This window comes from Scleropages formosus, chromosome 17, assembly GCF_900964775.1.
Source record: "Scleropages formosus chromosome 17, fSclFor1.1, whole genome shotgun sequence".
Lineage (NCBI taxonomy): Eukaryota > Metazoa > Chordata > Actinopteri > Osteoglossiformes > Osteoglossidae > Scleropages > Scleropages formosus.
Genome location: NC_041822.1, coordinates 2784829 through 2812816, shown reverse-complemented (window position 1 = coordinate 2812816; position 27988 = coordinate 2784829). Strand labels below are relative to the sequence as shown.

Genomic DNA, 27988 nt, shown 5'->3' with positions numbered 1-27988 from the left:
TAGATCTAGCAAACGGGATCTGATGTACAACACAGCTCATTTCTTTTTAGTCGCTATGTATTGTTAAAGATTACGTTTAGTCGCCTCTCTCAAATAACATATAAACCTCTGTGTCTATAATAATATACAAAATAACATATGGCACCCTGCAATAAACTGGCATCCCATCCGGGGTGTAGCCCTTCCAGCCTTGTGCCCACTCTGACCACGACAAGTGTTTATGGAAAGTGAATGAGTGACATATCGCATAAACATTGAATTTATTTTTAAACAGCAATAAACACACACACACACACATTTTCAGAGCCGCTCGTCCCTTACGGGGTCACGGGGAACCGGAGCCTACCCGGCAACACAGGGCGTAAGGCCGGAGGGGGAAGGGGACGCACCCAGGACGGGACGCCAGTCCGTCACAAGGCACCCCAAGCGGGACTCGAACCCCAGACCCACCGGAGAGTAGGACTGCGGTCCAACCCACTGCGCCACCGCACCCCCCACAGCAATAAACAATATGTCAAAAAGTTGAAATCAGGATAAAAAAGGCATGTTTTCAAAACTTAAATTTTCTTTGCATTATCTCCGTAATGGCTCTTATATGTGGTCATATCTCCATTTTACTGTCACAGAGCTTTGTAGGGAAAAATACTGCACTGCATCCTGAACATTTTACCAGATCATTAAGCATGGCAGAGGTACTAATTCATTTCAAATATTTCCTTGAAATATCTTTTTCTCTTTTATTTTGTTTTTCAAACACAGTGTTCAGTGATCTACAGCCATGTATGTATATGTTTTAAAAGATGTTTTGACTGTATATTACAATATTTACAGGTCCTAGATGCCTATGATAGTAATAATTGAAAGTAATGTAGCTGTTAAGTTTTATACACTGGAATATTATATAAATAGAATAATTTATTGTACCACATACAGTAGTGTTTTGAAGAGAATACAACCTTTTTGCCAGTACCTGGCTGTCAAAAGCTACAAAAATTAGAAAATAGTACAATAGCATGGAAGATAAAGGTGCAAGAAAATCATTGATGTCACTGATCTACACTCTATCTAACAAATTTATGAAAAGAGCTATGGACATAGTTTTCTTTTCTATCCATCATGTTCAGTAGTTTATGTATATATATTATATATACACACACACACACACACATATATACAGACACACAGCATGTGTGTGACAGAGAGAGTGTGTGTTCCACTGATGTATGGATGAGTGACCCATTGCAAGTAGTGTATCTAGCAGTGTAAGTCACCTTGGTGAATAAGGTGTGGCCTGATAACACTACATAGAGTTCATTGGAAGTCACTTTGGAGAAAAGCATTTGCTAAATAAGTAAATGTAACGCACAATTTACAAAGTCACATGAATGCTCATATTAGCTCTGAACGCTGACTTATTAGTTACAGCCCCAGAACACTGAGATGTAAATCAAATGAGAGGATGAAGACAGGATTTCATGAATGAGGAGTCTTATTGGATAAACTATCCAATTGTTCTTAAATAAAAAATTAAAACATAAAAAAAAAAAAAAAAAAAAAAAAAAAAAAAAATCACTCCAGTTACACAATTATGGAATAGTTTTAACAGCTTGACAATTAGAAATGAAACAAGGGGGGACTGCAGTAAATTATCCTCATAGTTACTTCTGTGTACACAGCATAAAATACAGTAAGTCATAGATGCAGCAAAATTCATTATGGATTTTATTTTGCATCTCTTCTTCAGATGGAGTTTTGTGTGAATGTTGTCCACATGGGAAGTGATCTGAGAATGTGTACAATGGCCGCGAGGAGAACAATTGTACGCAGACTCGGTATTGTGTTTTGTGGTCAATACGACCGAAGAACAGATACTAAATGCAGTCACAAGACTTTGTGGTTGATGAATGCTGCTTCACAATGCTGTACAGCAGCTGTGTTTAGTTATGAGAACCATTCTGTCTTGCAGACTGTAAAATCATAGCTTTGGTGACACAATTTCTAAAAAGGTTGTCAGTATTGCTTCAATCAAATCCACCATAATTATAAACGACACAATAAAACATTACAAAGCAGTTGTGTTAGAGATGCCCTAATAAATTACAATCTGCAGGACTTGCATTCCTCACACTGAGGAAATCTAACTCCATAAATGAACATTACAAAAAAATCTGTGGAATCTTATGTATGTTGAAATGTGACCTTACTAACAGATGTTACTAACGGGAAATCTGTACTATCCTCTCATTTAGAAGGGACCATTTACTACATTTACAGTAGATGCATACCTGTTATGTTGCAAAATATTGGGTGATTTGATTCAAGCAAGTATGTCAAGCTTGTTTCATATAATTACACTTGGAATTGTGATGTGATTTCCAGCAAAACACCTAATGGTCAGGGACCTAACACTTAAAACGGAGGAGTAAAGACGCAACAAAGAATTAAAAATATAGGATGGGACAGCCCTGCAGTGAGCAACTTCTGCTTGGTAGCATGGTTTTGTCAAAAGAGTGATATTGGTAATAAACTATTTTCAGCAGCCATGTGAATACATTAAAGGCTCATGTCTGACAGCAGGATCTGTGGGATTTGTACAAAGAACCTTACAGAGTGCCTTAGTTTTATTGCCTTATGGTGGGTTTTGCCATTACTGAAAGGAACACGTATGTATTTATTAAATATTACACTGCAACAAAAAAACATTTAAAACATCTTAATGCAAACTAATTCACACATTTCAATAATCGATAAATTAAAACAATTAAATCAGAACAGTTAACACAAAAAAAACAAAGCAGTTGTATTCTGGATGTCAAAATATTTTCACTATTGGATTAATTTTATCATTTTTAATGGGTGTAGATGAAAGAGACTTGTCTTAGCAAAAAAAAAAAAAAAGGAAAAAAACATTTTCTGCTGTCTGTGTGAAGGGCATATGCTGTAAATAGTCTGTGGTCTCTAACATTGACTGTTTTGAATGTCACCTGCTAGACTTTTCTTCCCCTCCATAAAAATTCAGACACAGAAATGAAAGACAGGTATTTTAAGTACAGCAGCTTGTAAGTGAAAAGTGGTGCTGTCAAAAGAAGTATCCATGGTGGCAGAGGCAACATTTTTAGGGGTTTTACTTGCACCATTAGTCTCATATATTTATCATATAGAACATAGTTTATATATTGTATTTAAGAGTTAATGAGAGTCATTAAAATACGTTTCATTAGTTACAGTGTTGTCATTTTTCAAAACTTTTTTCTTTTTTTATTATTTTTTTTTTTTTTAAAGAGAATTTACTCTGGGGGGGGGGAAGAAAAGCAGCCGTCTTGTCAGAATTTGCCCTGACACAATGAGCTACAGTGACAAACCGTGCATCTCCTCAAAGGTGGAACAATGCGCCCAACGCCAATAAACAGCGCATCGAGTGACTTTGCTGGTGTTTTAAATAATGTTGGGGAAAGGCATCTGTACTGGAAAATGAAACAGAAAACAAAGGGAAGAAGAAAAAAACAAAGGAAAAGATGAGGAGATGAGAAGGACAGAACATGAAAACAGATCTCATCTGGAGATGTGCCGATGTTTCTTTCTCTCCATGCAGACAAAGCAGTGAATATCAGAAAAGGAAGCGTAGATACCCAATGCCCGAGTGCGGCCGTCACCCAGCACCACCGGTTAACGTTTCCCATAAAGACAAAGCTCCAGCGGGCCTTTCTGCAGGGCTTGAACACAAAGCCAAGTCAAAAACTGACACCTTCTCCTCTGGGCACTGACAAAACACTTTTGTTTGCAGAGATGGAAACATGTTGCAGTTCCTGCACTTCCACAATGGAAACCAAATACCTCACTTTGAAGACATGGTAGAGAGGGGGGGAAAAAAAATAAAAAAATCTGATTTCAGTCCAATCTCTTTCAATGTGTCTATTAATCCATTTATCAGAGATTAGCTCGTTTTGTCTTTTCTTCCGCTAGCCATTATTGTGACATGCCTCGTGACCTCAGTATTCAATCACAGGTTTGGCAGCTTCGGAGTGAATTACCTGCCTGTTTATGCCATTCTGTGATGTGGCGATTGCTCAATATAGACTCAAATACTGAAAAGACTACTTCTGTTTTGGCCTCACAGTTCAGAGGCATAAACAGGAACAAAAACATGCAAAATACTTTCCCTTACACTGTAGCGAATTTAAAAACGAAGCATAAATCAATTCCACAACCTCACAGCAGAAGTGTCCAGAGCAAAACAATTGTCGAGTTGAGTGATAACTTTAATCTGGTGTTTTATTACGTGCTAATATATATTATTTTTTTATATCATAACTGTTCAAATTAGACTGTTTTATTAAAAGAAACAGCAGAAAAAAAATTTAAAAAAAGTCTAAGTGGTGTACACAAACTTTGGCTGAGTCATACGGTGACGATATCTGTCCAAGAGGAATATTACACCCAACAAGTATACTTTATTACATTATCAGTACTGAATAGGCAAGCTGAACACCAACCCCGCTCTAACTCACACTCCTTAGGCCTGGAGCTCAACCAAGGAACTGGTTAATGGATAATGAGCTCTAGGACAGATATCACATCCTCAGCTGATGTATTTTGTGTTGTTGCTGACTGAGGGGAAACCATGTGGTGTGTAGCCTGCAGGCCCCCCTTCAGGGCAAACGTTGCCTCAGGAGGTGCCAGGCGGAGAGCACAGGCCAGGCTGGAGAGCTGGCACCCCTTCAGTGACATGCGCAAATCTTCCGCCAGAGCCTGAGGATCAACATTCAGCAGAGGGCCCTTCTCCCTGTCTTCTCAAACATAAAGCATTAAACACACAATAAAACTCCAAGTCACCCGCTGAACTCCAAACAACTCCAGGAACACAAACCACGCTGCGGCAAACTCTTAAGACAGGTATATTTATTCCATATGGGGCTTATACGGCGATATCAATACGCACAAAGCTTCACAGGGACTCTGCAGCTCCCAGCAAGTGGAGCGCTCCTTGTGCAGCCGCCGCCTCTGGCCACATCACCCAGGCTGCTGGTTCAGCTCGCCCTTCTCCGTGGCCCTGTAGACATGGAGCGTGGCGGCGGCTGAGAGCAGAAGGAAGAAAAGGAAGCTGACGGGGAAGCCCACCCAATCCACCAACCATCCTGCCAGGGCACTGAACGTCAGCTTCCCCAGTACCTCCAGTGTTGCCAGGAAACTGTAGTGTGTGGCCTGGAGAGCAGAAGTACAGTCACTGTTAGAGGGGGGGGGTGTTAAAAAGAAAAAAACCTAACTATCGTTTGTCATTACCCAGTCACTTTTGAATGATAAACTATTTTCCATGTTCTGTCAGCATGCACTTCTGCCTTTATCACCTGCCTGTTAACACTGGGTGTATTACATACCCTATGCAATAATGACTAGGCATATATGTTATTTGATGGCTCACACTGGGGGGATGAAAAAAGAAAAAAAAAAAAACATGCACTGTATAAACATCAGTTCTGCCTTTGCAGCACTTCACTGTTTTGAACTTGTCTACGAATACAGTAGACAACAATTCTGCCCACAACTGTAACAAGTCCTCTAAAAGGGAGAATCTGCTGACACATTTCCCTTAAAAAGAACAGGTAGGTATCTGTGCTCAGTACTGCAAGATGAGTAGAAAAGGGAAAAGACACCAATCTGCACAACTGTCTCAAACACATACACTGCACAAACCTAAACTGCAAAGTTATAACATAGTCACTGTATACACAGCAAAATAATATCAAAGCAAATTAAATGGAAGAAGGAAAACCAAATGGGAAGCACAACAAATGACGAAGACAAAGATGAGAGACGTTTATGTAGGGATAGGTGATGATCTCTGATGGCAGAGCAGAAGCGGAGGCAGCTGGTGTAAAGGCAGGCAGTCAAGCCTTCAGGACCTCCACAGAAAATCTCATGGAGAAGCCAATGCTGATTATCTAACTCAGAGCCTTGGCACAACGACAAAGAGAAAACAAGTTGGTCTAGACACGTGCAGAGCAATTAAAATATGTCTTTCAATCGCCTCTGTTCAGTGATGTGAAAGACTGTTGGAAGGAAAGCCTGGTCTTAGGCAGTGAAAATCTATGACGCTGAATCGCAAGACTGTAAGAGGTATTGGAGCGGGGTCTTTAAAAGAGACAATAATAAGGTGCAGGGCTTGGGGGGATGCTGAGAACGATGGTTAGGATCATAACGATTTGTTTGATGATCATGTTGTAACAACCCAAAACTTATCACGTGGGGAAGGAGGGGGGGGGGGGGGATTACTGCTATGAGTTGCATGCGGCTGTGCAGTGTATCAAACAGGAATATGTAAGGTCTGATGAGAAATTATACACAGCACTACGATACATGAAACATCTATAAATAGCATCCTACAGTGCTGTTCAGCATTTCAGTATGAAGTGTCATTACGCTGAAACAACATATTGAGTAGCACTCTCCCTGGACTACCCATGCTAGCAGAGATTTGGCTTACTGTCCACAGACATAACCTATCAAACACTCTGGAAAGACTTGGGTGTCATGCAAAATTTCAAATTAACCTAGAGGTCATTACAATCTTTTAAAAATATTTTATTTCATTCCATCATACCACCTCCTCTGCCTTAAAATTGTAATGAGTGCTTTCAAAAATGATGGACAAGCTGCAAAAAAAAAACCCACAACACTAGTAAATGACCTCCAGACAGTAATGCCCCATTTCAACAGGACTAGGAGTTAAAAGGACTGCCAGCAAAGTCACAGCTGAGGTTATGTGTTATTAAGCTGAGCAAAAGCTCATGTTGGGTCATGACATAATTCTCAATTCACTATCACAAAACAGCTTTGAGAATTATGTCATTTCAAGGGCACTGATTTTCATTTTTTAGTGTACCTATACTTTTACACACTAATTTAATAATTTAATCAATTTAAAACATCAAGAAGATGACCTTATATGGCTTTTATGAGATTACATGGCTTTTATAACTTTTACATAGTATTCTGACGAAAAGTGTTTAAGAGGATCTTTTTTATGGGGAATTCCACCCATAAGGATATCAAGTGTTTTTCATCAAACAAGTCCATACAGATCCAAAGGAAATTTTATTACATGCAACTTAAACAGAAAACTGTCTCTTTGTTTCCCTGCATCAACAGATATTTGTTTTCTAATGTGTACTCGTATTCTATAGAGCAGAATTTATCCCCAGCGCAAACTGTCTGCCTTTTTATGATCTCAGTGTGAACGCAGGTCACATGGATTACTGGTGGTCTTTGGTCAGCCCTTTAAAACGACATATCTGTATCAAGATACTTCCATTCCCTATCCCTTTTCGTTTTAGAAATTTGTTTTCCTTGAATCACTGGGGCCATAAAAATGGTAACCGGCAGCCTTGGGGGGATTATGGGGAAAAACACTTACTGGCAATTAACACATTGTTAAAACATAATAAGACTGACTTGAACACAGATGCTGCTCTACTTATGATGGTTTGACTTTTACTGACGATTTTTAAAAGTTATGCTGGTACGATAGCAACACGCATTCGGTAGAATCCGTACTTCAAATTTTGAATTTCGATCTGTTTCCATGCTTGCGATATGCGGTACGATATACTCTCTCCCGATGCTGGGCGATGGCAGTGAGCCGCAGCATCCAGTCAACCACGCTCGCAGTCTCTGTAGTGATCACACCAATGAGTGTAAACAACCCCAAGTGTAAACAAGCGATACTGTGTTGAAAGCGTTTTATTTTGCGTTTTCGCATCCCATCATGTCTACTAAACACTCATGTGTGTCTCCTGCTTAAATCTGCCCAGCTGTAAGCTATGGTAAGTGTTCTGAGGACGTTTAAGGTAGGCTAGGATCTTCGGGAGGTGTGGTACTGTTTTCTATTTTGACTTACGATTTTCCCCACTTACGATAGGTTTATCAGAACGTAACACCATTTGTCTGTCGAGAAGCATCTGTACATACAAAAATGAGATGCTGGTTCCTACCACAGTAAAGCATGTAGTATGTCTGGATTTCGCCTTTCAAGAGGCTGAACTCAAAATCAGGAAAACACTGCCGTTACTTCAGAAATCAAGGTAGGACCGTGACTTGACTTCCACGGTTTCAAAGTTTCCCTTCAAATACTTTACTTGTTAGCAGATGTTGGCTCTGTGCGCACATGTGCAGGTTCAGTAGCCACAGGATGCCAAAGGCTCTCTCCCTTGAGTTTATTATTTATCTGATACTTTCTCCAAAGTGACACACAATGTAAACTTATTCAGGGTAAGTACCTTGGAGTCACTGCAGCGGGGAATTCCTGGGGGTTCAAACTTGGGTCTTTAGAGCACAAGGCAACAGCTTCAAACACTATGCTGTTTCTACATGTACACCCCTATTTCCTGTGCTCGCTGTCCAGTGTTTCACTGCTTTACCGGTAACTTTGCCCCCTGCTATCTGCTGAATATTATTTTAATGCAACGGTATGTAAACGTTTCCTCTGTTTTTTCATGTGCTGTGCTTTCCTGGCACACCTGTATGTGGCGGTCTGCAGCGTGTTTCTGGCCTACCTGGATGCTCTCCTCAGCTCTCTGGGTGCACTTCATCATGGTGGTGAAGGTGAGCGTGGTAATGAGTCCACCAAGAAAATGCTGGATGCATAAACTCAGTATGGCAGCACCTGAGGAATACAAGAGAGACACTCTTAAAAGGACACTTCCATGGTTCCTCACCCTTGCAGCACACAAATCAAAATAATTAAGTGCATAAATGTGTGAATTCACTGAGAAGAGAAATAAAACATTTGGATGAAAGGGATGAATAAAGAAACAATACAAGCTTGCAAGACACATTGTTCCACATGACAACATGGGGCACAACATGTTTTTATGGTTGAGGGAAATATGAGTCCCTAAGCAATATTGACTTGAACAACTATGGCCAGAATTTTGTTAAGGTTTTTAGTATTATTAGTTCCACCTTGCCCAAGGAAAGGTGCAGGACATGGAAACAAATTAACTTTGACACACAGTACACATTAACATTTCGTCAAGTTTCAGAATTTGGCTTATCTAACCGGCATAACAGCATCTTCTGACTCACATTCAAAGATCTTAATTCGACATTTGGTCTTTAATCACATAAGATGTACCTTAAGACCAATATCGTATTAATCAATTACACAAAGAGCCTCTCCTATCCCTTGTAAGGCACACAGCATGGTGTTATGAACACTACACACTGGTCCAACAGTTAAGAAAAAGAGATTACATTCACTGCATAGCAGCTGCATGGGCAGATCCAACAGAACAAGCAAAAAACCCAAAACGGAGGCCAAGAACACTGTCAAAAACATTAAGCTAACAACATTACAGCATTTGAGGACTGCACCACACAGAAATATAAGGAAAAACAACACTCTTGGATTTTGTTAGCTTCTATCGTGTTCTTACCCGGTTACTGGCGTTTCCTCGTGCTTTCGGCCCTTTGACAGCCAAGGTCACCTTAACGGCATATAAAAGCGGTAAATGAAGGCGGCTTCCACCACTACGGCAAAGCAGGAGTCAGGAGTGAAGCCTAGGCCTGCAGACTCCTGCCGTCTCCTTCTATTCAGCCAAACATGTATTCCCTCTAGAGAGCGATGCCGGCATGGGTGGCTCCAACTTTCAACGCTCCCTGAATAATTCACTGGCGATGTTTAGTTTTGCCTAACAAGACTTCTCCATTACTTATCCAGGAATGAGAAATATGACATTCGTCTCATCCGAGGCGGGGTGCCTCATATAATATTTAAATAGCAGAAGAAAAACCCGGGATCTTTGTTCTTGAGAGCACGAGTCAGGAAAGAGTGGCAACGTCTTTCACACACAAAAAAAAAAAAAAAGGCACTGAAAGTCGATGGCTTTGGGGAGGCGCAAAAAACACAAAGTCAAACAATTCAACGTCAGGCTTTTTCATAAAATAAACATTCAAAGCACCAATAAGTGAACGGAGCAGACTTTCAGTTAACAGCGACTGCCGCCTTGTCTGCGACGCGCAGGGGTTTCAAAGAGACTAACGAGAGCCTTGCATAGAAATTGGAAATGAATTTCTACAAGATGTAGCAGAACTTTCAGAACACATTTAACACATGCCGCTTTAATGCGATCCTTTTTTCAGCTGAGAGCGCGTTTTATAAAACTGCCTTAAGTAAGCAGGAATCGAATGCAGGTGGCATTCAGCAGTGCCTATAGGCTAATGCAGAGCAGTAGTTTTATGTGTTCCCACACACTTGAGAGCCATGGGGGAGAGGCTGACAAATAGGCTTTACTGACAAAAAAAAAAAAAAAAAAAAAGTCAGAACATATCTCCACCTCGCAGGCACATATACGAGGATAATGAGATTACATATTTTATTTCAATATATATTTTGCTGTTCTAACTACAGCTACGCGTGCTAGCTCGCAGTTTATTTTCAGTGTGATAGTAGTTAAACTGAAGAGACAAGGAAATCTTGGCTTTTTCCCCCCCCTCTGAACAGGTAAATGAATTGACACACCAAAGTTAGCTACTGCGTGTACATTCTCACTACAGGGTACAAACTAAAAATTCTGTAATACTCAAAAGCAAGACATTGCAGTGGTGGAGGACCTAAATCAAAGCTCTGGTTTCCTTCCTCTTCTTATATGGCCTGTTCCGTACTGTAATGCAGAAGGCTACAGATGCATACACTTACATTTATTCATTCAGAGGACACACTTCTCCAAAGTGACTTACAACGTTAAGCTACTTACAATTATTCACCCATTTATACAGCTGGGTAATTTTAAGGCAAGTACCTTGCTCAAGGGTACTACAGCTGGAGGTGAGATTGGAACCTGCGATCTTTGGTGCCCTACCAGGTGCCCCACACTTGTGACCTGGCAGCTCAGCACCTTTTACAGGAAGCTCCTACTGTAATTATGTACTTTATGTAGCCAGAATCGATTGTCAGTGTAGAGGAGAGAGGCCTGCCAACTGGGCTCATAAATGAAGGCTTATATATTATGACTAAGTTTTTTTTTTTTTTTATTAATCTCATATCCATGGCTGTGGGGTGTCACAGCAGCCATAATGGTGAAACCGGAGGACCCTCTCACCTTTCACCAGGGAGGAGTGGCTGAGGAAGAGCAGGAGGCTGGTCTGGAAGGCCATGCTGAACATTCGCAGCACAAAGGCGCTCCTCATCAGGTATCCGATACTGGGGAGATGAAGAGAGCAGACACAGTCAGGCCTGAACGGGTCATGCTGTCAAATGCTTGATTTTCACACCTACCAGGCCACACCCCCTTCCCCAAATGCTTCTTAAGACAGTTCTATAGCTGAACTCGCCACAGTCTGCCTCTTCATGAGTTTGACAAGCCCCAGCTAGAAAAAAGTGTGTGTATATATATACACACACACACACACACACACACACACACACACACACACACACCCCTATACAACTGACATCTTCCAGCAATCACTGTCCTAATTGATTCCTTGCAAGAAGTTAAAGCGTCAAATCCCCTGGTGGGTAGAGTTTGCAAGTAATCAATATCCCAACAAGATCTGCCACGACAGGCTGATTAAGCGCAGGGCAATTAGTGACCATCAAATGTCTTACTCACAGTCAGCCAGTCAGTTGTTACCTGTCCTTGCACTCGTAATTTGTCCCAATGCCAATCAAATGCCAGTTGGACGCTGTCAATCAAAGGAGGGAGGAGAACGACAATGGGCCTGAAATGTTGGTGTCTTGGAATTTAGCAAGTTTTTTTTAATCCTGCTTGACAATTTCTTTGTGTCAAAACTTGATTTAAACATTCTTTGGTGGTTCTATTAACACCTCTGTTCACAAACAAAAAGAAATAGAAGAAACATTCAAATTCATCAAAAATTATCTGGTAAAACGTGGATATTTTCTCCAAAGTCACATGACTCCATTGCAGTGGAAAGAAAGCAATGCTTTCCATTCTAATAATGAAGTGTGCACTGGTTTAGTTCATTATTTTTCCCGTAATAAATTTGCCCGTCTTCTCCTTTTAGACACGGCACAGCAAGTGAATCTCAAAGCTCCAGGCTGCCTGTATCAGCACCTGTAACAGATCCTACCACCTGATTGAGTAGTTCAGCCTACTACATATTTACGAGTTAACCATACCATGGATTGGGTTTAAACTCTAGATCCTGTCAGTCCAGAGTGAATGAGGGACAACAGAGAGATACGCAGTAGTGGACGAAAGCACAAAGACAGTCATTGTCATTTGGGGGACAACTGTAAAAAGCAAATTAAAATTTAATTTTGTTAGAAAATATATATATACAATATATATATATACACACACACACACACACACACACACACACACACACACACACACACACACACACACAGTCTCGTGACATTTTCTAAGTGTTATTTTGGAGAAAGTTCCATAAAAATAAATATAAATTTCTTATGACGTAAAGACAAACGAATATGTTACGTTATCCATGATATTAAATCAGTTCCTGTGTTCTTTCCCCTTTGATCCGTCTCTACTCATATTTTGGTCTTTTGCAAAGAAATGAAGTGGATGAAATTGAGCAACAACACAAAGTCTTGCTGATGTATCACATGTACTCTGGTGCGATAAGACTGACACTATAGAGTTACAGATGCCGAGATCTATATAGGGGGGGTCAGTTTTTGGCTGGTCAACCATTTCAGATTGGCCAGGATAAGTGTCCAAATTAGCTTTTAACAGCCTGAAACTGAAGCAAATGAGGGAATGAATAGGAAATTCAATCTCAGAGACAAGGAAGTTGGGTTGAATGCACACGGTGTCAGGTAAATGTTACGCTGCGTGTGAAATTTTACATTCTTGCTCTGAAGTCCTTTAAAAAAAAAAAAAAAAAAAAAAACACAGCACTTTCAGCCCAACGCTAAAGTCATGTTCTGTAACTTATTACTGAGGTGTCATCTTACTACGGAGGACAACGCAAACCAGGAATTGACTGATCAGTTTCTGCATGTGAAAATGGTTAAAATGAGGCCAAAAAACTGAATAAAATAAGAATAGAATATGCATGATCTGCTCTGTATAATATTAAGAGTTTAAGTATCACCGCAGACTGTTGGAAACAAATTAAAAGTAAAAGCATCACCTTTACGACATTGTCACAGCAAATGTGTACTAAATCAGATTACATGTTGTGTCCGAACATAAAGCTGAGACTGGAAAAACCGAATTCAATCACTAACAGCACTACATGGTGTTACAAAAGTTTTGCATAGAAAGTAAGTCTAAGTTTAGATTACATAAGGAAAAAGTTCCCTATTCACAGGAACAAAAAGAGGAATATAAAAGGCTTTTTTGTTTCCCTAACGTACGTGAAGAAAAATTTGATATAGATTTTTTTTTCCCCTTTTGAGAGCACACGTACGAGAATCCTCATTCCTGGGACACTTCTATATAAAAGCAGGCAGACCCCAAAGACGTTTTCCTACAGCGCAGTGTGTGGAAGAAATCAATACTTTCACCCGTACACCTTGCACAACAAGACTTTCAGCTCTGAGAGAGGGTTGTGTTTACTTCGGTTTGAAAAGCCATCCCGGGGGGACTTTTACTTTGGCACAGCTGCAAATCCTGCAGGGGAGGACCTGTGGCTTCTCCTATTGACAGCGCCACAGCCAGGCTGAGTTTACAGGGCTATTCAATTCGTGGGACTACTTATCGCTGCCTTGCATACACGAGGCTTCTGCGTGGAGACGCAATGCAGCCGCAGAGATCTAATGAACTGAAATTAGACACCGTGGAGACGGGAGGTGTATTGAATACCTCTCCCCTCTCAACTGTCTTGTTAGGGACTCTTCTCACTAGGGCCTTTGACAAAGCAAACGCTTCTTCATTCCTCTGCTGCTCCTTCCACCTGCACTCGATGGTAGTTCATCTAACGCAGGCTGAGCCTTCAGCCTCAACGTAGGACATTACCTGAAAGTTTGCTTTAATGAGTTGCCGGAGCAGACAGAGACAGGCAGACGGGGTACAGCTAGGTTTTCCACGTTCGGATTCCGCACTCTCGCCAAATACACCAGAAACGCTGAATTTGCTCTTATCCTACTCATTGCATCCATGAAGAGCTTCTGCAGACTCCATTTAGCTATGTAGCATCTAGAGCCAGCATGTGTTCACTCTGCCAAGGCACAGTTTAGGAGAGGCCTTCCACATAGTGGGCAGCCCATCAATCAAAGCTAAACTCAAAAAGAACTCAAAGGTGGGTCTGCAGATCATTACTAGTGTGGTCTATTTGACGAGGAGAGAAGATGTGGGGTTAACGTGAAACAAACTGGGGGTTAATTCTAAGAGAAATTTCGCATATATTTCTAAACTTTCAGTTTATTCACAGACTGGAAGGCAGAGGGTTTGATGGCCACAGTGTAACCACACTAACAGAGATTCAAACGTTTGGCCACGGTACAAAAGATGAAGGGGATGTTACTGAGGTACCTGTACCAGGCGAGCAGCAAGCCTGCGAGGGACGAGCCCAACACGGAGAAGCCCATGGCCACCATGCCGTTCCAAATCCCAAGCTCTCGGGCACTCATGTGATGGTCCAAGAGAAAGAGGGGAAACATGGTCACAGCACCTTGCTCTCCTGCATGGAGAAGACAGAAAGATGGCTGAACTCAACATGCCCATAACAGCTCAAATCTAACAAAAAACTAAAACCATTTAAATGTATTAGGTCGGTGAATGTTATGCTGTTAGAGTTCACATGCTTTCATCTTTCGCTGGTGTGACATTTTCAGCTGTACCATATCATCTTCACTTTCTTACTTTGTTTTTAAAAAAAAAAAAAAAAAAAAAAAAAGTGCTTCTTTAGCTTACTGAAATATTATACTTCTCTATATGACATAGTGGGGAACTTCAGCACTATTTTGAAGCAGTCAAAGTGTATGGGACAAAATTGTTTTCCTTGAATAAAAAGGGTTTAAGTATTGATTTCCACATGTTATTTTGGTATCAGTTATTTGCACACAGCCACTAGTATTATAATATGAAATTATGAAAAGTTAAAAAGCACGAAATGAATTCAGTACTAATACGGTACAATGTGCACATTTCTTCCCTCATAATTACAGCCAGAACTGTTTCCCCTCAGTGCGTCAGCTTAAAGGATGCTATACTTAGAAGACAATGGCAATAATTAATATATCTAATTAGGAAGAAAAAAGTTCAGCAGATACTCATCTACTGAAGAAACATATTGCACATAAAATAGACATCAAAATCTCTCCAAACTGTGGAAATGGCACAGGGACGACGCACTTTTGCTGTCTGGAGTCTACTGATCATTGTTTTCACCACACAAACTTTGAAATATTTAGAAGGGTTATAATTATTTATGGAAGCTGGCTTCAGAAAGCGTGACTTAAGATCTTCCAGCTGTGTGAGCGACAGCTCAGAGACCACTGTCAGAATGTGACAAGACACAAACTCTCCCAAAGAAGGAGGGGAAGAGGAGAAGAAGAAGAAAAAAAACACTTCACATGTACAAAAGAAGAAAATCAAGAAGCTACATCAGACTGTTTTGTTTTTGACAACGCTGGAAAAATCCCACGCTAACTTTTCTCATTGTGACAATGACAGAAGAATAATGCATGTTAAAGTTGATTCTGGAGGCAAAAGAAAAAGTACCGCAGCCTTCGCAACGTTCATTAACTCTGTTCATCCTGGCTGCTTGAACAGACAGTGGACGGATCTGCAACATGTGCCACGCTGTCAGTTAACCTGAAACGGAAAATGTGCAACAAAAAACCTGCAGCATGTTATTACAGATCCCTGCAGATTTACAGTTTGAATCATTTCCTTCATGTGAAATTCTTTAATTGCCCGTATTCTCAACCAAAGACGTCTCCTCTTCGTTACTGTCCACTTAAATCATTTATAGACACCCTAGCTGAATCATAAAGACTGCTATCAAAATGTATCGCGTTACAATTTGACAGCGCCGCAAGCCTTGTGCGAATAAGTGTTTTTAGCAGATTTGACGAAACTTGGAGAGTTTAAACGGACAGTGTAAAATCTTGCCTAGTTCTGTTTTTACTTACATTTATTAATTTAGCTGATGCATTTCTCCAAAGCAACTTAGAGTGTTAAGGTTACAATTACTTACCCATTTACACAGCTGGGTGATTTTACTGGAGCAATTTAGGCCAAGTACATTGCTCAAGGGTACTACAGCCAGAGGTGGGGATCGAACTTGCAACCTTCAGATCCAAAGGCTCTAACCACTGTTTGCGCTAACCACTAGGCTACCGTCTCTCACTGTACTTGCTTATTACTCTTATTTATTTAGCAGACATTCTAAGAATGTGAATAATTTAGGACCGGTATGCAACTCAAGATTTATCGGTATAAATGAAACCAACAATAAAAACAGACAGTGCGTTGTGGAGGAGGACATTGCTGTCACAGAGCAGGGGCCCCAAGCCACAAACCGAGAAGGAAGCCTGTTGCCACAGTGGCGAAGACCAGGGGTCACAGATCCTGACGAGTGATAAATAGTATCGAGCGTAGGCCTATAAATAGATCCTGTGTGTACAGTGTACATTTCAAGACATCGTGCTCTTAAGAAACCACAGAGGAAACAGCCTTCAAACATGCAGTGGAAATAAACACGCTGCTTTACACTAAAACACTGAAATGTATTCAATGTCTTGATATGTGCCCCTATAACATTTAAATCACATGAGTCTCACAAGGACATTTTTCACTTAGAAAATAAGAAACTTACACGTCCTAATTTTTTTGGCACACACAACTCAGGTGTCACTTTTTCTTTGCCCCAATGACTCCCCTTACACTTGCTGAAATAATTCATTTGAATAAATCAGGGCTGTTTCCTGAGAACAGTTTATTCTTAACATTAGAAACCCCCCAAAATAAACAGTCTCGTTGCATCATAATGGAGGGATGGAATAAATAAAACCAGACTCCCCAAAGAGGGATGGTTTTGCTTATTATGTCAACTCAAATAGATTGCAAAAAGCTTTTTTTTATTGAATTTGAAAAATATTCCGGTATGAGGGCTATATTCTTTTGCTAACAATGCCAAAGTAGGAACAAAGTTCTCCAAAACACTTGCACAGATTACAAACCTCCAGATGAGCATAAAGCGCATCATCTTCCATTTATGGAAAAATATGTAGTCTGCTTTTCTAGTGCTTTGGCAACATCACATTTTCTTCTACCTGCAACCTGGAGCTTGTATCGTGTATTATGATAGCACATGTATCTGTTCATAAAACAGTTTTTATATGTACACAACAGAATTGCAGCAAATGCAATGTTAAACGCTGTACAGTAAACATGTTACCCGTTGTACAGTACAAACTGTAGTTAAAACTGATTATGTGGCGTTTGCTTGTGCTCATCTGTATGCCCACTAATTTGTTTTGTTCAATCTGTTCCAGTTGAACTGGTTAATTGTTTTACATCTGCTTTATGAATAGAAACCAGCATAAGGGAGGTTATTCCAAGTAAAAAAAATACTGAAAGATGAGGTAGAGGAGGGCAATAATGCCTTTTTTGTCTTTGTATGTCAGAGTTTATGCTCCTTGTAACAAGTTGTCCTTTGTTCCAGCACTGTCTTTTAATAAAATGAGCCCTTTTCAAACTCCATTTGAAAAGTCACACAACCTTTGCTTTAAAAAAAAAAAAAGCACTGCTATAAGAACAAAAACATGATTTAGAGTAAATTTTGGATCAATAGTGTATATTACATAATGTTCAGCTGAAATGGAATCCACTGGTCAAGTGACCTGAAAGGAATGGAAAGTCACATAAAGCCTCACTGTAAGGTACTGCAGGCACACATTAAGCCTGAGAAAATGCCTCGCTTAGTGGTACTATAGCCAGACACAAAGCCTCGCTGTGACACTAAACATTCAGCCTCACTCTGGGCCACTAGAGCCACACATGAAGGCTGATTCCGAGGCACTTTATGCTAACTTTTCAGCACTGTAGCCATACTTGAAGCATCAGCCTGACGGGCATGCATGAGAGCACAGAGATGCCCACTGGGCGACTATCAGAGCCCCCAGGTCTCCCCCAGTCGGCAGCATGAGACCCACACAATGGGATGCACACATGCCGCCATGTGGCGCCTATTAATTAATTCATTCCCTCGCCTTCCCTACAGTTCTCTTCGGCCCCTCCAGAAAATATTTCCTTCTCAGCCCCACGGGGTCTACCGCACATGGGGGGAGCCTGGGAAGATGGGCCTCACAGCATAACTAGCACCCTGAGCCCCTCCCGGCAGCCCCGTCCACCTGGACTCTTCTCAGGGAAAAGCTCCGCCTGTCCGTCTCGCTCCCACATTCCCACCCTTCAGACATCGCATCAGTGCGACCCTGGAGCTCACGGGGGTCAGCCTCTCGAGTATCCCCATTGGTCAGCACATACAGCAGATTACTGACGGCTGGTTATTTTAATTAAGCTACAGCATCGAATCTAAGAGACAAGCGGGAGGACAGGACTCCTTAGTTATGTCTGGAAAAACCCCCTTTCGCCCTTGGTCTAATTCACTCTCGTCATACACACAATTACAGTACATAATCATTTCCTGCTGCTGCCTCACTCTTGGTGTGTAAGGGACAGCCTGGAGCAGCAAAGGCATCATAACACCTGGAAAACAATGCAAAGTAAATCTCATTTCTCAACTCGTCTGTGCATTTCAGAGCCTCATCTTATAAAACCAGAAAGTTTACCGCACAAAATTACCAAACCTAAAAATGCCACACTTCTGTGGTATGCGTGCACCTGCATGAGAATAACACTTATTTGCACTCCAAGTACAGAAGACAAGTTCACCTCTGTATTGTGTTTACAACAGTGTGTGACAAAAAGCAGGATAAAGGACATAACACTGACAATATTCTAACAGGAGTGGTGCTGATGAAGCATTAAGAACTCCAGACAGATTACTATAGCATCCTGTTAAATGCCATGTCTGGTGTTGTTGGTTTGTGTGGATCATCTGATTAGAGAGTCATATCACCTCTTAAAAACACAATAATGCCACTGAGGAGACCCGCACTTCTCTATTCTCTCGTTTCCATATAAATGTGACAGACACAAAGAAACTGTAATCCTTACATAATCCCCTTCTGCCGCCAAACAGAAAATGTCCATATTAATTCAAGGTTTCAGTACAGTGTGCAACCATTTCATAAAATGTATACGTGTTATTGAAATAAACAGACATTCACATACACATCAGAATGAAAACTGAGCAAGAAAGAATTTTCTGTTGAAACGTGAGACCAGCAGTTAACTGAGTAGTATGTGCAGATCTGGTAAATCTTACCATTTTATGTGCAATTTTCATTGTCAACTTTCTCTAGATAGAAAAACCTCACACATAGCAACAGCTACACCTTGTGGTCAAAAAAAAAAGAATCTAAAAATTAGGAAAATATAAGGCACAGATTTCCATACACTGGTTCCTCATGTTATGCATGTTGTAGTTGCACATTTCCAAAGACTCATTATCTGATTTATTAATTTATTACATTTGAGAAAGTGACCTCTATTTACACAGTTATTAGATGGCAGCAAAATGCACTCAGAGTATCGCTGTGGGACAGACTTAATTCAATTTGTTTCCGCAATGCTACATTTACATTAATTCATTTAGCAGATGCTTTTCTCCAAAGTGACTTTCAACAAGCTCTCTGTAGTGTTACCAGCCCACAGCTCGTTCACCCAGGTGACTCATGATACTAGTACTGTACACTACCTACAAAGGGTCACTCATCCATACCTCAGTGGAACATACTCTCTCTGTCACTCACACACTATGGGTGAACCTGAACAGCATGTCTTTGGACTGTGGGAGGAAACCAGAGCACCTGGAGGAAACTCACGCAGACACGAGGAGAACATGTAAACTACACACAGACTGAGCGGGGATCAAACCCGCATCCTCTCACACCACCCGGGTACTGCGAGACAGCAGACGCTACTCACTATGCAACCGTGCAGCCCATACGCTGTGTGTTTACAGTTAATGAATTTCAGAGATCAATAACAAGACCAGGAATATTGAACGTGTATGGGATGAATTTTTTCAGCCATTTTCACTGTAATTTCAATATCGCTCAGAGTTAATAACTACTGTATTTTAAATCTGTATTGTTAAATAGATTTACAGTAAATAAAAGTGGTCTGATTGGCAAATATTGCACATAGTTATGAGATAAATCACTCAACAATCTGAACTGAATAGAAGGTTGTGAAGACGTGTTTGTATCTTCAGAAATTTTTAACGTTAATCCTGTTAAAGTTAAACTTTTAACTTTATTTGGAGTTTTCTTTGACTAAGCTTTTAACTAGCTATCATCTAAGTGATAACGGCAACCTTGGATTATGAACAAATCAATTTATGAACAGTCTTCCAGGCCCAGCTGCAGTCACAATATGTGGAGACAGTGTAGTTTTATTTTGATTCACCACCCCTTGACTTTGGTGGGTTCAGCTTCTCGGTACCTTTAAAGTCTCCTTGTCTTTTCATTTACACAAAACAAACTCAGAAGGTGCAAGAACACAGAAGACAGTGGATGACATTTACACTTACCTAACTTGTAAATGAGGACATAAATGACAGTCCATGTTGTGCCAGGCACAATCAGCAGTTCCCTCCAGACTCTCCACGGGTTCATACCCCCAAGATGGCATTTCCTTTTGGCACTTTGGCTCTTTGGATGTTTGCTTAAAATGGGTGTCTTCATCACATATAGTGTGACAGCAGAGTACACACAACCCAGTGCAACAAAAAGTGAGCTCCAGCCAATGATATCCATGACTGCCAGCAGCCCTCCCCCTGCCAGCACTGAGCCCATCTTGTACCCTACAACTTGCACCATGTTGCCATAACCCACCTCCTCTTGCTGCTGCAGCAGCTGAACCGCAACGCCATCCACAGCAATGTCCTGCACAGATGCCAGGAAGTTCATGGCCAGCAGCACCATGCCAATCATGGAAAAGTGTGCATCAGGAGAAAGTATGGAACTTGCCAGGCATGTCAAAGCCAGTCCAGACATACTAGCCACCAGCCATATCTTCTTGGTGCCTGCCTGGTCCACAAGAGGTGCCCAGAGTACTTTGAGTATCCATGGGAAGTAGAGGGCCTTAGTCAGGCTTATGCTGGTCAAGGAGAGACCTGAAGTCCGTAGGTAAACAGGTAGCAGAGAGGACTGAAGACCATGTGGCAACCCCTGCACAAAGTAAAGGAGCCACAGGAACAGCAATTTGAAGCTCATCGTTTATGTGTAGACATCTTCATCAAGGCACCACTGCTGCATGCTCCTGGATGGAGATGAACCTGAAAAGAGAAGGGCGCCCATAAGTTATCCTTGTTTGACTGACACCCAGCTGACTGACTGTCACTGAGTTATTTTTATCATCATGATGAATGTGAATGTTGTTGGGTAGGAAGAAGAGCAAAAAAAAAGAACAAAACAAAAACCCAGCCCAGTTTCAAGACAGCACCTTGTTGTCCTTAACCCACAGAGTCTGAAGCGTCTGCTTCACGGTTTAGCAAGTAACAGTCACGGAGTCAGTGTCAGCAGCACTGGTGACTGAATGAATGATAATGACTGACTGTTCCTTTGTATTTCCAGCCCTAAAAGCAGTAGAATGACAGCGGCTCTACACACACTGCTGAACAAATGCAATTTGTTGTTCTCCTTCAAAAAGAACACCTTACTTACCCTGAACACTGCACTCGTAACTTCACAACGCTGACCAGCTTCAGCGTTTGAATACCGGCACTTCCGCAACGGACTGAAAACGACGACGTCGAAGACTAACCCTGTGCTGTAATTGGCACTTTAATAAACTACAGTGCCCCCACCCGGCCATTGTCTGCATAGCCGCTCCTAGTATCACACCTCTTGTCTCAGCTCTGCTTTCACGATGATTTTAGACGGTGTGTCAGTGGCGTTACTAGGGTTGGTGTCACCCAGTCCAGTAACTCATGGTGTCAGCGCCCCCCCACCCCCGTACCAGACCATACAGAATCCTTAGTAATGATTTTTGTACTAATCGTAATTCCCCTATATCACTGAATGCAATAGTAGTGACATAAGCAACTAACAAAATTAAACCCTACACGTTTAAATTACAATATTGTAACGACCCGCGTTACTGTGTATTTGGGCGAGAAGATTTGTTTACTGTAAACAGTTGAATTGTGGGTGAAAAGTAAGAGGGTTCAACCACTATGGCGATTTATGGGTAAACTAATGGGGTGACTGTGTTTGCAACGTATGGAGAGAAAATCCAGGAAGTACAAAGCATGCTGGGAAGTCTGATTTAAAGCTCAGGTCCTTGAGGAAACGGGGGTCCTTGAATTGCGAGAATTATATTCCTAGGCTGCGTGCTGATGACGTTTCATATAACGTTCATTATGAACGCTCATTCTTCGTCCCATCCAAACCCAGAGCGCTGCACGCTACTATTATACGCACAGCCTCAATATATTTACATTTACATAAAGAAGTGAGAATTCGGTAAGAAAAACAATAGAACTCAACATAAAAATGTTCAAGACCTACATTAAAATTGTTTTTTAACGTTATTGATATAGGTTCACAAATACTAATTACCACAATAGGGTAGCTAAAACACCAAAAAAAGTGACAAAATAAACGAAACAACAACGGCGAGGAAAAATAAGCGCGTGCTTGTAGCGTGTGGAGACGAAACCACGTGATTCGAAGCGTCACTGTAATTGGGTAATAATGAGAGCTCTGAGCGGAGCGCATTGGAAGGTTCGAAAAGTAAATGAGCACAGAGTTTTATCCTTGTAGGTATATTGATACATGTCAGCTGGGCTTTATTATGAAAAATGTTTCTGTTCTTTTGACTAACTACAGGGATATTTTTATAAAAAATAATAATCTTGATGTCCCCCCTCTGATGCTGTCACCCGGTGTGGTCCGCACGTCTCGTGACGTCACTGCGGTGCGCCTTACCTCAGATTCCCTCAAAAAAAATGTCGATTTTATTTCACCTTCCTGCAACGGGAAATGCCGGGGCCTGCTCTCTGTTGGGTCTTGGGTTCAAGTCCCGCTTGGGGTGCCTTGCAATGGGCTGGCATCCCGTCCTGGTTGTGTCCCCTCCCCCTCCAGTCTTGTGCCCTGTGTTGCCCTGGTTAGGCTCTGGCTCCCTGTGACCCCGCTTGGGACAAGTAGTTTCAAATAGTCTGTGTGTGTGTGTGTGTGTGAATTCACTCCCGAATAACTGGACACAACTGTTTTTTTTTTCTTTTTTTTTTTTTTTGCAAAATGGGCATGCTTATTACTGTCACAGACAACCAAAAAAAGCTATTAAGAAGGAGCACTGTGCTGTTTCCCACATTATTAAACAGGAGAATTACTTAAGAATTAGTACATTGAATTCCTAATCAGGGATATATAATGCTTTTTGCCTCCAGAAACATTACATATCCTTGCAGCTGATTCCTTTCACAGTATTTCATCAAATTCCTTCTTAACTTTACATGTCTAAACACTGCTAAAGAAACATTCCATCAACCCAGAAAATACCCACTGTTTCTGGGATAGGCTCTGGCTTGCCGTGACTCCTCTAGGGTTAAGCAGTTCTTAAAATTGGTTGGTTGGTTGGATTATGTCTGGGCTTTCTATTACTGGACAATTCGTAGAGGATGAGTCCTTTCTAGTCTTCTGGCCTTTGCCATCAACCCTTGTGATGTGAACCAGATTTTGCTTAACCTTCCAAAGTGTTCCTATGTGTTTCCCCCTCCTGGTATCTCCTCATTGGCTTCCTGTGGTTGCCAGTATCAATTTAACGGCTATAGTGATGTCAACAAGACTCTCAAAAGATCATCACCCTTATATGTACACATTCTGATCAGTCCCCACACCCCACCAAGAATGCTCAACTCCTCCACCTCTGGCCTCTCAGTGGTCCCACTCACAAGAGTTCTAAAACTGAAAGGCTGTAGGCTTTGGTTTTGGCCCTAATGCGGTGGAATGAACATTTTCTCCCTCAAGACAGCTGCATCCTTCACAGTTGTGAAGATAGGTTAAATATGCAGTTTCTTTTGGACAAATTTCTTTCTATAGCTTCTGAAAACTATCTATTTTATCTGCTGTCATTATCAGTGTGTTTGGTGCTTCCATCTCACTTATACAGGCAACTACCTGAGTGGAAAGGTGCATCAGGAAAGTGTCAGTAAACAAACTGTGTTTTAATGATTGCGTATGTGTTTCTAAACCTCTGCATCTGTTGTTGAATGTACTTTTGTGCTCTCTGAGACTTATGTTGCAGTGAAAAAACACCTGCTAAATAAAGATATGTAATTGTAGACATACGTAAGCAATCAGTTAATTCTGAGTATTAACAGATTTTAAGTGTCACGATATGATGCTATAGAGGGAATAGCTATTGAAATCTTAATAATTTAAAGCAATGAGAGTGTGTGTCTGGCAAAAGTAGACAGATTATTATTGCCATACAAACAGCAGAGAGCCATTAAAAGTACTCTTCTTGTTCTCGTTCCATCTGCTTTCACTCCACATTGCTTCTTACTGCTTACGGACAGAAGGTGTAATCCACAACTAGAATACTTTACTTATCTGAGAACCACTCCAAGAGTATACCATCCTGAATGAAAAACTACTGTGGACATGCTGGGTGAATCAGTGATATAATTTAATTTTACTTTAAGGCCAAAGTGATTTTCATTTTAATCGTAAAGTCTCAAAATCTTCTCAAAACCATAAATGAGCTCTTTCCGTACAAGTATGACATATTTCTCCAATATGCATGATGTGAAAGGCTCATACAATTGCACTTCTTCCTATGTTCCTATAAATATTTCTTATAATACTATAATTGTTAAAACATAGATAATAAAAATTAAAATTACTTTGACTGTAGTAATTATATTCACATACAGTGTATCTTAGTGGTAAAGACTATCTGAAATTGAATGAACTTCAACAGAAATACCAAAATTCTTTATTTTTTAAAATTCTGTACCCTTGTACCTTATAGAAAATATACATTTCTGCTAAATTTGGAATGGTATTTGTAACAAAGAATAAGAAATGCTGTGATGAAAAAGTGATGCATGTAGATTGTTTAGGTGTATTTATTTGTTTATTTACCTGTGGGGTTTACAATTTTCCCCATGAACAGTAAACTCCTGGTTTCATGATGACCTATTATCATCATAAAAGGACGGTCAAACCGCAAGATAAGTGGAAACCTTACAGACATAAGCATAACTTCTACACCTGTTGCTGCTGTTGCTGTGGATCCTGACTCGTCAACATCAAGAGTGGCCTTCTGAACAACCTGGAATCAGTTGCATTTAACTCAGATATAATATATATACAGCAGGAAAAACATCAGGAAAGAAATAATGAGAATTATGAGAAGATTTCTTTTGATTTTGCATTTTGGTGACAAAATATGAATTAATATCGAACAAACTCACACACACACACACACACACACACATTTTCAGAACCGCTTGTCCCATACAGGGTCATCCAGACTAAAACTTAAAAATGTTTAAGTTCACACTTACCTTTGACACAACTAACGGACTGTCTGAGATTCCTGTGAAGTCAGCTCCTGCACTAAAAATGTCAGTGATTCCCATTCCAGTCAGAATGTCTTTCAGATCATATGACGTTTCAATGGAAAATTTTGGGATATAAACCTCACAATGACTGTAAAATGCAAGAAAAAAATATATTTACGCATTAATACTGTCACATGATACTGCAGATACATAAAAGAATGATTATGATTTACTTACGTCTCCTTCACATGTCGATACCATTTCTTCATATGGGCCCTAGAAAATACCTTCTCGAATGCTTCCAAGCCATGCTCAGGGAGAATCAGCATCATTGAGACAGATCCATTATAACGTAGCTGGAGAACATGTGCAGATATTTCTTTGTCATGATAAACAAAAAAACTGTCTGATTTAGCCATCATTTGAACAGGAACTTTATGTGTTTTGTTCACATGAAAGATACTTCCTTGTGTCTTTTCAGGATCAAATGGAATCTCCCATTTACCTGAAAAAAAAATCCAGTTAGAAAGCACTTCAGTCAAAATGCCCAATTTTATCCTAATCATTGTAATTAGTTTAGTCATACCATATGTGAGGGTTTGAAGAATAAACAGTGTATACCAATTCCATGCTAGCAGGTGTGATTTAAACCACATTACTTACCCTTGAAATACATGTAGCTGATGAGATACATAACTGTACTTGGGTCCAGATCTTTAACTAATTTTGATATTTTGCCATGAGTTTTATCTTTCACATATTTGTTAATAAGGTCTGTGGTGTCAGTGGTCTTGGTGAAATCTGCAGTGAAGCCTTCTGAGTGGTAGTAACGCTTCATGTTCTCCAGAAATTCTGGCTGAGGTTTGAAGGTATTGTGCATAAACAGAGCGCTGCCCACTGAAAGATCTACATCTGCCTTCTTACTGAGGTCTAAGAGGATCTGGTGGAAGGCCTCGTTCACCTCCTCCACAGTGATTTCTGTTTCATTGAAGCCGAGGCCACTGAAGAGTTGCTGGTGTGTTTTGCCCCTTGTTCCCAGAGAAAGAGCAGCCAGGGCGAGTGACACACTCAGTGGGGAGAAGAAGATGTTCTTCGACTGGGAGTCAGACTTGCTTGCAATTTGTTTGTACAGACTGAAGGCAAATTCACCATTCTCTTTGTATAACCTGAGGCTCCCATTTTCATGTTTTTCATGGTGGTGATGTCTATCTCTGTGGTGACCATGATGACCATGATGACCATGGTGGCGTTCATGCTTGTGCCCATCCTTATGCTCATCCTTCTTCCCATGCTCTTTTCCATGCTGACCTTTCTTATTTTGACCATCACCATGTCCATGGTGGTCACTCAACACAGAAATGCAGAGCACCAGTAATATGATGCACAGAGAGAAGAGTAGCCTCATCTTGGTAACTGTATCAAAATGATACAAATTATTAAACAAGTAAAGTCAGCTATCCATCCATCCATCCAGCTTTAATGACTGCTTATCCTGAGCAGGGTCACAGCGAACCAGAGCCTATCCCACTGGGGTCTGTTGGAGCCTGTTGGGTGTTAGGCTGAGGGGCTGTATACCCTGAATTCCAATCCATCGCAGGGTTGCCACACAGACAGTCACTCACTCATTCAAACAACATGAGCGCTTTAGAGTCACCAATCCACCTGAAATGCATGTCCTTGGACTGTTGAAGGAAACCAGAGTACACAGAGGACACCAACAGACATGGGAAAAACATGCAAACTCCGCACAGACTGAGCAGGGATCGGACCCACATTCTCTCGCAGCATCCAGGGACATTAAGGTGATAGAGCTAATCCCTTCTCCATAATGAAATCTAGGAATACAATAAATAAAAAGTAGTAATACGAACAAATTTTAAAAATGCTACACTCACCACTTGGATGTAGCTGTTCCGTACAATGTCATCGTTCACTTCACAGATTAGATTATATATGAGCTATGTTTGAACAATTGTTAATGTTTGAACTGTTTCTGTCTCCAAAATTATCCTTTTTTTCTCTCTGTCAGTCAGTAAACGTTCAGTAAACACTGCAAAAAATCAAACATCAACTGCAGACTCAGACTCATTTCATATTTGCACATGTAGAAGTTAAGCATTGACTGACCTCTGTCTGCAATTTTTAAAATTGAGGCAACTGGATAATGGCAAACAAATTATAAGTCTGTATAAAAAAATTAAAGACGTTTTTGTCCAGACCTACAAAGACCACTTTCCATTTAAAACGCATGCCTATACTGTAGAAGTGCTTCACTTGACAGCATTTTCATGGCTTTACTTAAATTTGTAAACATGGATTTTAGAGAATTTATGAAGAGGTGAATATGAATTTATGAAAAGAGGATATTGCTGTGAGTGAACTGAAACAAAAAGGATAGGGGTTC

The 27988-nt window shown here is 40.7% G+C and overlaps 2 protein-coding genes across 3 annotated transcripts; both read right to left on the bottom strand.

The window, feature by feature from the left end:
* Positions 1 to 3300: 3300 nt before the first annotated feature.
* Positions 3301 to 21808, bottom strand: mfsd3 (major facilitator superfamily domain containing 3). 2 transcript variants are annotated; one of them, XM_018760004.2, is made up of 7 exons: positions 21737 to 21808; positions 20602 to 21348; positions 14469 to 14616; positions 11097 to 11197; positions 8550 to 8659; positions 5170 to 5202; positions 3301 to 5075 (listed from the first exon to the last, which is right to left on the bottom strand). In XM_018760004.2, exons 2-7 carry the CDS (start codon positions 21284 to 21286, stop codon positions 5028 to 5030), a joined length of 1125 nt encoding a protein of 374 aa, XP_018615520.2. In that variant the 5' UTR covers positions 21287 to 21348; positions 21737 to 21808; the 3' UTR covers positions 3301 to 5027. The 2 variants fall into 2 exon arrangements, with proteins under 2 accessions (XP_018615520.2, XP_018615519.2); XM_018760003.2 differs by having other exon boundaries at positions 3301 to 5202.
* A 3322-nt stretch (positions 21809 to 25130) lies between these two features.
* Positions 25131 to 27530, bottom strand: LOC108938982 (alpha-1-antitrypsin-like). The gene is made up of 5 exons (XM_018760023.2): positions 27480 to 27530; positions 26248 to 26997; positions 25822 to 26089; positions 25588 to 25732; positions 25131 to 25352 (listed from the first exon to the last, which is right to left on the bottom strand). Exons 2-5 carry the CDS (start codon positions 26987 to 26989, stop codon positions 25155 to 25157), a joined length of 1353 nt encoding a protein of 450 aa, XP_018615539.2. The 5' UTR covers positions 26990 to 26997; positions 27480 to 27530; the 3' UTR covers positions 25131 to 25154.
* Between the last annotated feature and the right edge of the window lie 458 nt (positions 27531 to 27988).